Genomic DNA, 9,293 nt, shown 5'->3' with positions numbered 1-9,293 from the left:
GATGATGATGATGATGATGATGATGATGATGATGATGATGATGATGATGATATTAGGGTCTGTATGTGAGAGGAGGGAGTCCTTCAGGTAACCCAGACCAAGCTGTTAGGAGTTTTTAGGGGCTCATGCCACCCGCTTTGATTTGACCTTTTGTTGGTTGATTTGATTGCAATGCTCATAAGCATTCCTTCTGCTCAGGGAAGTTGGTTAGTCCAGCAGTCTTCAAAGCAATTTAATTTTCTTTTCAGAGTGCTGCTTCTTAATAGCCAAGCACAAGAGAGACTTGAGACTTGAAGAAGTACAGAAAATATATTTAGAAAATAAAAAGCCTAAGGAGAATCCCAGAACAGTCTAGTAAAATTGTGATTTGCTCAGTCACCACCGGATGAGAACAGGGGAGGGGGGAATCAAGCCAGATGATGAAGGGAATACAGTAGTTTGTTTGGAAGACGAGAACAGAAATGCAAAGGTCTTGCTCAATTCTTTCTTGCTTCCACTTGTAGGCAGTCTTTTGTCTAAAAAGGAAGAGCTTTGAAACATGTTATCACCACACCCCTCTTATTCTCTCTGATATTGGAGCTACACTGTTGCTAATCATCATCCATGCACAAAAGGGAGACAAACACAGATTAAGAGGAACCTAAACCCTCAGTTTGAGAGCCAGTGTAGTGCAGAGGTGTTGGATTATGACTCTAGAGACCAGGGCTCAAATCCCTGCTTGGCCATGGAAACCCACTGGGTGATCTTGGGCAAGTCATAGTCTCACATTTCAGAGGAAAGCAATAGCAAACCCCCTCTGAACATATCTTGCCAATAAAACACTGTGATAGGGTCACAGTTGTTGTTGTTGTTGTTGTTGTTTGCTTTCAAGTCATTTCTAATTTATGGCGATCCTATCACAGGGGCTTCTTGGCAAGATTTGTTCAAAGGAGGTTTGCCATTGCCTTCCCCTGAGGTTGAGAGCATTTGACTTGCCCAAGGTCACCCAGCTGGTTTCATGGCTGACTGGGAATTTGAACTCGAATCTTCAGAGTCTTAGTCCAACACCCAAACCATTATGTCACACTGGCTCTCAGGTTCACCTTGAGTTACCATAAGTTAGAAACAACCTGAAGGCACATACTTGTTTCATTCTTGCTTTTGTTAATTGTGTTAACAATGGATGAACTCTGCATACATGTTTGCTGAAACCAATCTTTCATACCTTACTGCAATTGTGTAAGCTTTACTTATCATTGTTCCAGACTACACTATGCAGCTCCCCCCTTCCCCCATTTATATGCCCATATGTAATATGTAACCAACACTTGAGACATCCAATGAGATTGTCTTTAGTATATTTAGTATATTAAAAGATATGCCACAATACATCTCTTCGTCTGTAAGACACCACAAGAGTTTTTGTAATTTTTCTTGTGACAGTGTAACACATTTATTCCTCTGGAATCCAGAGCTTGGAAAGGTATAAGTATAGTCGGCTCTTCTTATACACGGTTTTTTTATACACTGATTTAAGCATACATGGTTTGAAAATGTTCAAAAAAGTATAAATTTCAAATATCAAACCTTGATTTTTTAAATTTTTATAAGGGACACCATTTTGCTATGTCATTATATTTAATGGGACTTGAGCATCCACGGATTTTGTTATCCACGGGGGATTTTGGAACCAAACCCCAGCGTATAACAAGGGTCCACTGTACTAACTGATTACAGTATAATGCCAATGTCCCCCAAATAATTTTACATTATAATATAATGTAAATGAGTAACACTCACTCCTGAAAAGTAGCTGAAATACTTTCACCTTTTCAAAATCTAGATGTCACAGACCACTGATCTGTACAAATACACACTTCTCTCATAGCCTCATTACTGGCCAACACACAGAGCAGAGCAAGATATAAAGAATAAGTCTTCCTTTAACCATGCAATATTTCTCTTCCACTGGTAAATGTGGTCAAACCACTAAAACTATAAAAGTAACCTCAACGCGACAAGAGCAGTTACATTATTTTGTTAAATTACAATAATACTGTGCCTTCATTACTGGAAAGTAATTAATTAAAGCACTAAATTATTTGTAATTAATTACAAGTTCTGTATTTTACCTCTAATTTTTGTCCAAGGTAGCTTTTATAGGCTATGCTTCTTCAGTTAGTTCAGGGTGTGTAACATAGTTAATTGCTTCAAGTACATAAAATAGACAACCAGAAGGAATTCAACAGCCAAACAGAAATTAGTCTACTTTAGTATAGAATATTTTCAGCTATGCATTAGAAAGTAAGGAGTGGTTGTTATTCAGCTTCCTTGTGAAAATGAGGGAAATTAAATGAATTAATTAACCATGGGTAAATCTTCTTTTCTTTCTTCGCAGCAATTTGGCAAAATCCTTGATGTAGAGATAATCTTCAATGAACGTGGCTCCAAGGTAAGTTTTGTTTTTATACCCAGATTCTTTCTTTTTCTCTCCCCATTCCTGAACCACACCACCCCATCAATTGACAAGATAAGGCAGCTTTCTGCCTAGAGAATACACTCTGCAGACAGAACAGGAAGGGGACATTATGGGTTCCCCCCAACTCCTGTTCTGTATAATTGCAGGTTATGAGTCTAATCAGTATCTTCCTGCCCTAATACTTTCATTATTTTCCCTTTGAAAGATCAAGTTGTCAAAACTTCCAAAAATAAAGAGAGCTACTGAAGCTATCAGAGAGAGATCTTCTGATGTCTCTTAAGTGACTGATGTTTGGGAAAGGTGGCTTCTGTCCCTTGAAATAAAACTATGATTATATGGGGTAAGACCTTTCACAGGCTCTTACAGTTTACTGTTAGGCCATATTGCTAAAAGCATGGCCTTCGTAACTTACAATGTATATTTAAACCTTCTAATTTTCTGGAATGGCTATTGTGTAGCTATTCAAGATGCATTAGAATTAGCAATTTTGAGGGTTAATTTTAATTAAACACCCTAGAGACAGATTGCAAATGTTCTAGTGGCAGGTGCAGCAGTTTTAAGTGATGTTTGTCCTAACTGGTTCTCGTCATGAAACCAATGTCCCCTTCACTAAGAATTGATGTGATTCTCTCTCTGCCCAGTAGGTCCAGCACTGGAATAGCAGGGAGTGTTGCAGGTCAGGAGCAAGGTGCATTGGCAGAGCTCTGTGGGGGAAGCTTGCACAGTGCATGTCTATACTATGCTTGACTTAATCAATGCTAAGTTTTCCACCTTAATTAAAAATGAACATCTGTCCCATCCCCCACTTAGTCGCACACAATTGTTCCATGATGTAAATGGTATTATATTAATTCAGTTTTTGTGATGGTGAAGTTCATGAACTGTATAGTGTAGTCCTACTTGGATTTTTATGTTTGGATTTTAAGTTCACCCATGAATTTATTAATTAGCATGTTGAAATTTCTTTCCATGTATTATCTGAAAACCAGAAAAGGGAGGATCTTTGATACAATAACTACAGCATTTCCCCCACTTCATTCTTTCAATAAATTATGAGGGGTTTTTTTCTCTTTAAGCTTGACAGGCAAATGGGTCTCTTAGCTTAATAAGGTTTTAAGAAGGTTTTTTTGTTGTTGCTGCTGTTGTTGTTTTTTTGGCAACACAGCATGTGTTGAACTTGCGGAGAGTTGCAAACTGCAGTGGACTGTATGCAGGCCTTTACTCATATATCTCTTGCACATGTTTTTAATGATGAAGGAAACAGTGTGCTTGACTACTCCTCTTCCTTAGCCAGAGCCTAGTGACAATAGCCAATGGAAGGCAGTCATTAGGGCATGTGAAGGTTTTTTGTTGTTGTTTTTTTTTTTTGGAAGAGTAGCAGACTTGCCATTTCAGTTATGCAACCATCCACAAATTAAACAACCTTAATTTACAACCTTTTACAGAATGCAAGCTATGTATGAATCTTGAAATATTTTTGTGGGTTTCGGGCTATGTGGCCATGTTATAGAAGAGTTTCTTCCTGACGTTTTGCCAGCATCTGTGGCTGGCATCTTCAGAGAATGCTTGCCTGGAAAAATGGGTATACAGTATATATATACTGTGTGAGCCTGAAAATGCAGGAGTGATTTGCATGTGTATTGTTCTGTGTTGATGGCAGGCCTCAGGCTGAGACGCTAATGCAAAAGAGAATTAGTGTCTGCTAATTGGTGATCATTATCTGATGGGAAAGCCCCTGACTTTGAATGATTTCCCATTTGCATTTGCTGAGTCCTTATTTTGCTATTCCTCAGGACTGGTAGCCAAATTTTGTTCACTTTAAGGGTTTCTTCTTTCCGGTTGAAATTATCCAGATGTTTGTGGATTTCAATTCAATGGCTTCCCTGTGCATCCTGACATGGTAGTTGTTGGCATGGTCCAAAATTTCAGTGTTTTCAAACAGTATTTTATGTCCAGGATGGTTTATTTGCAGCGTGCAAACAAGAATCAAGGAACACGAGAGACACTGCAGACTAGAGCAGCCAGAAAAATCAGCAGTAGCAGAACATTCAGAGTCAGAGGCTTTCCCAGCAGATAATGATCACCAATTAGCAGATACTAATCCTCTTTTGCATTAGCCTCCCAGCCTGAGGCATGCCATCAACACAGAATAATACACATGCAAATCACTTCTGCATTCCCAGGCTCACACAGTATGTATGTGTGTGTGTGTGTGTGTGTGTGCGCACACACACACACACACACACACACACACACACACTTTCCAGGCAAGCATTCTCTGAAGATGCCAGCCACAGATGCTGGCGGAACATCAGGAAGAAAAACTTCTAGAACGTGGCCACATAGCCCCAAAAAACCCACAAAAAACTATGGATCCCAGCCATGAAAGCCTTCGACTTCACATTTTTTCTCTCTCTTGCACAGCTTAGATATTCATACACCTAAACTGTTTGTGAATTATATTTGCTTTACTTATTGTCATCCTAAGGGAAACATAGTATTGTACATAATTTTGTGAGAAGCATGCAAAAATAATAGATCTGTCAGTAACAATAATGGATTACACCTTTCTTCACATGAATCCATGCTTTAATGTTATGTGCATTGGTTCCTTCACATGTGTTTTTTTCTCATTTTAGTGGACACTCAGATATGTTCTCTGTCCTTATGTTCAAAATTTTCCACAAATCACAGAAATTTAATGGATTATAACTGTGTGACTCAGTAAATCCAATCCTTCTGGTTTTCAGTTAAAACGAGTTAATTATTAATTAACTTACAAATATTTTCCCACTTTTTTCATTCAGTATTTAGCCCTGAAAGACACTGATCAGGTTCTTCTGTATTTGGTGGTAGAATTTCTATCACTGTCCGGCCAGATTTTCAGCAGTCTGAATGACTTTGGAACTAAGGCCTCTATTTTAAATATGGTTAATAGTATAATTGATGCTTTAAAAATATCCCTGAGGAACATTTGTTTATTAGATAACTAAATATTGAGTTGGGACATCTGGAATATCTCCACATTTTAAAAACAGTGTAGTGTAGAATGCCAGTGGTGAAACAACCAAAACTTTCTAGGGATGTCTCATTTGTCCCTTCCCTTTTTTTCTGCAAAAAAAAAAAGTATGCCACAACTTGAATGCCTTTCTCTTACCCTTTGGTTTCTATTCTAACCTAATGATATGGAACCTCTCTTCTCCTCTCTCTTGGGAATTGGAAAGCAGATGCTCCTGCTGCCTGCCTTGTGCTGTGTTCTCAATATTATCCCTTCCCTCCCTGGGTTTTTAAAGGGTATATTCTTGAATATGTGTTTGATAAATGAATGTTAAAATAATTAAAATATTCAAATGCAAACTGCCTTGGGTGTGCCCCCACCCAGTATTTGGGAAGCTCCTCCATGGTCAGCAGATCTTTATCCCTTCATAACTATGGCAAAGATTCTCTGTCAGATTTGTTAACAGTGTTCCAAATTTTGGAAGTTTCCAAAAATTATGCATTTTACCATTTTGTCCATCCGAGATGAGATGATAGAATTCCTTTCCCTAGTTAAGTTCACACAGTAAGAGTGGTGGGGTGTGTGTGTGTGTGTGTGTGTGTGTGTGTGTGTGAGAGAGAGAGAGAGAGAGAGCAAGCATACACTTGTTGGCTTTTGTGAAAATCTGTTTCTTGTTGGCATTTAATCGTATAAGAAATGATTGTTATACAGTCTGCCCTCCCCATACACGGGGGATCTGTTCTGGACCCCTCCGAATATGGGGAAAAGAGTGTATGCTCAAGCCCCATTGGAAATAATGGGGCATGTGCTCATGACGGCACATGGCACGAGTACACGCCCCATTATTTTTGCCTGAGCTTGCCTTCCGTGTGAGCTCAAAGCCACAGAAGGCAGTACTGCCTATAAGGAAGGCTGACTGTACCCACTTCTAGGGTCTAAATACTGATGCTTCAACGAGCACAGCACCTCTGAATTGGATAATATGCACAATCAAGGAAGAAGATTTGTAGTGTATTGAAAGAATGTTGGGGGGAGGGGAACCGGTTTTAGCCACTGAGATAATGAGTCCAGCCAAATATGCCTCCTAGTTTTCAGGTAATTTTCTTTGGACTTTTTAGTCATTCATGTAATATGCCTACTGGAAAGCGCTTAGCCAAAGGGGCTTTAATGTTGTTTTGTCTCCCAGAAATGAAATATTTTACTTTTCATGGAAGCTAGTTTGATACTTTTTATACTTTGATTGCTTTAGATCAGTGGTTCCCAACCTGTGGGTTGGGACCCCTTTGGGGGTTGAATGACCCTTTCATGGGGGTCGCCTAAGACCATTGGAAAACACCTATTTAATTATAGTTATGAAGTAGCAACAAAAATAATTTCATGGGTTTGGGTCACCACAACATGAGGAACTGTATTAAAGGGTCGCAGCATTAGGAAGGTTGGGAACCACTGCTTTAGATTGACATCCACAAACTTTGTTAAAATTAACATAAGTAAAAGAGGCAGTTATTAAGCCAAGCGCTCACTATATACCCCTCTGTTTTTGAATGGAAGAGGTTACATTAATTTTCTGCTCCCTGACGTAGGTAGGTAGGTGTCAAGAAAGACCTGCAGCTGTCCTCCATTCTGTCTTACTTTAGTAAAGCATTCCTTATGTTACAGTACATGGCTGAGCACATGGAAGAGTAGCAAAAGGTATTGGATTATTGGATAATACGTATAATCACTTCAAATATGTATATCACATCAAAGAGCAATCTGATAATTATTTATTATTCTTATCTGTGTGAGGATATGTACACGTGAGTTGTGACAGAGTTCTTCTAAGCAGGTCTTCGACCAAAGAGTATGTGAAATCTAATTGCAGTTTTAGTAGCCCAATTCTTTTAAACATTCAGATTGTTTAGTGTCTTTTATAAGGCCAGAGGTGGATAACTAGTAGGAGTGCATTGTATGCTTATGGATTATCCAGCCATTATCCATAGCTGTGCCATATTGATTGTTTTCATGTCATTTTTGGTAAGTTAGTTGTATATATAAAATGAAACTTTATCAAATCACTTGACCTTAATTTTTGCTAATTTAGTGTATGAGCATGGTAGAGAATTGGTAGCCTGCAAACCAGAAGCGACCCTCTGGGCTCCCACATCTGATGCCAAGCCTCTCGCCCAAAGCCCTACCATTCTTCTTTCTTCACTAGTTCCACAGGTACCCTTCCCCAGATTGTTCCCAGTTGGGCTAGCAAGGGAAGGTCACAGCTGAGATTTAGGAAGATTACTGTGGCTGCAGATTCTCACTACACAGGTGTCCATGAGGGGAGAGATTATTCTATTTTTATAAGGACTGTGCATTCTTTTTCTCTGCTGGACAGGACAGGAGAGGAGAGACCATTTTCTCTGTACTCAAAACTGAAGCCAACTGATTTCTTCCTTCATGTGCAACCCATGTGGTGCAGGCAGGCATTATAGAATTAGCAGCATGTCTGTAAACGTTTGAATGTGTATGATGGATTGTGTGTGTGTGTGTGTGCGTGCGTGCATGCATGCGTGCGTACGTGTATCTCTCTCTGGGTATATGCGTGTTATTGACTCTGCCAATTGGTACTATGTGGTTCCTGCAAGGTAAGGCATGGAGGAATAAAGCTCTTGTATTGAAAAAAGTTTCCATGTCCATAACTCAAGTTTAACTTAGGCAATAGGGATGCTTTCACAAAAGAGTAAATTAAAAAAAATATTAAAATGCAACAAATATGTCCTTTCCTTTTACTTATAACAGTGAATCTTCCCTGTTTATAACCCTTAAATACCATTTTAATTTGATCACTAAGTGCTAAAATAAGTGCAGCTAAGTTCTGGTGCTAACTTCCTCATTTGCATGTCCTAATCATGTGTGAATTGCTAATGTTCACAAAATTGTTTTAAGCTTAGTTCAAACACCAAAGCTACTTTTATTTAACTACAGTCGTACCTTGGTATCCACAGGGGATCCAGGGGATCTGTTGATACTCAAACACATGTGGTCCCCAATGGCGGCATGTGCATGCAGCCAGGCCACCATTAGGGGCAGCCCGCATTGACCTGTGGTGAAGTATGCACGCGGTCACAACTCCATTGGAAACAACAGAACTTAATGGTGGCGTGGCCACATGCACACACTGCCATTGGGGACAATATGGGCTTGCTGTCTGTGCTTAAATCCACGAATGGCAAATCAGCAGATTCCGAGGGCCGACTGTATATGCTATTCTTAGATCACCTTAACGTCTCTCTAAGGGCTGAAGCAGACCAGCGACTTGAAGTGGCCTCTGGCTGCTCTAGCCCTGATCATCCAGGGACTGCAGCAACTGCATGGCCCACTCTGAAAGCAGGCCACCACTGCAGATCCAAATGGGCCAACGGTAAGGAGTACTTTTCCAGCACTTCAGTTTCTGGTGGCTTCGGGCTGCCTTTGGAGGCCCCAGCACAGCTTCCGGCTGATCCAGGGACATGTGTTGTCTGCATGCCCAGCCCCCCCTAAAGTAGGCGGAAACCATTTCTTTGGGCCTCTGTTTTTCGAGCCTTAAACTCTACGGTGTATACATAACTATTCCATTGATCTCTGCCATTCTAATTAAATGGCTTTAACATACCACATTTATGTTTCAATCAAACATAGTGCCAGATAGAAATTCCACAACCTGTTCCCTGCAAGGCTTAGAAAACAGGATCCTTACTGTAAACAGAGTAGGGTGTTTTTTCTGATTCCAGTCACTCATCTCAGATGGATTATCAAGGATGGAAATTATATAAATTTTTAAATTTGAAAGCAAGTAGCTCAGATGCCTGGAAATAACAATAACTT

At 39.7% G+C, this 9,293-nt stretch overlaps 1 protein-coding gene across 16 annotated transcripts in view; it reads left to right on the top strand.

The window, feature by feature from the left end:
* The window catches only part of RBFOX2 (RNA binding fox-1 homolog 2), a 257,860-nt gene that overhangs the window by 195,227 nt on the left and 53,340 nt on the right, over positions 1-9,293 (top strand). For all 16 annotated transcript variants that reach the window (XR_006104173.1, XR_006104172.1, XM_042469493.1 and 13 more), the window contains one exon: positions 2,378-2,431. Coding sequence is in view for 14 of the 16 variants with exons in the window: in XM_042469493.1 (XP_042325427.1) it covers positions 2,378-2,431 (54 nt within the window). In the remaining 2 variants the exon portion in view is untranslated. The remainder of the gene's footprint in view (positions 1-2,377; positions 2,432-9,293) is intronic.

This window comes from Sceloporus undulatus, chromosome 5 (assembly GCF_019175285.1).
Source record: "Sceloporus undulatus isolate JIND9_A2432 ecotype Alabama chromosome 5, SceUnd_v1.1, whole genome shotgun sequence".
Taxonomy (NCBI): Eukaryota; Metazoa; Chordata; class Lepidosauria; order Squamata; family Phrynosomatidae; genus Sceloporus; species Sceloporus undulatus.
This window is presented reverse-complemented; position numbering and strand designations above follow the sequence as displayed.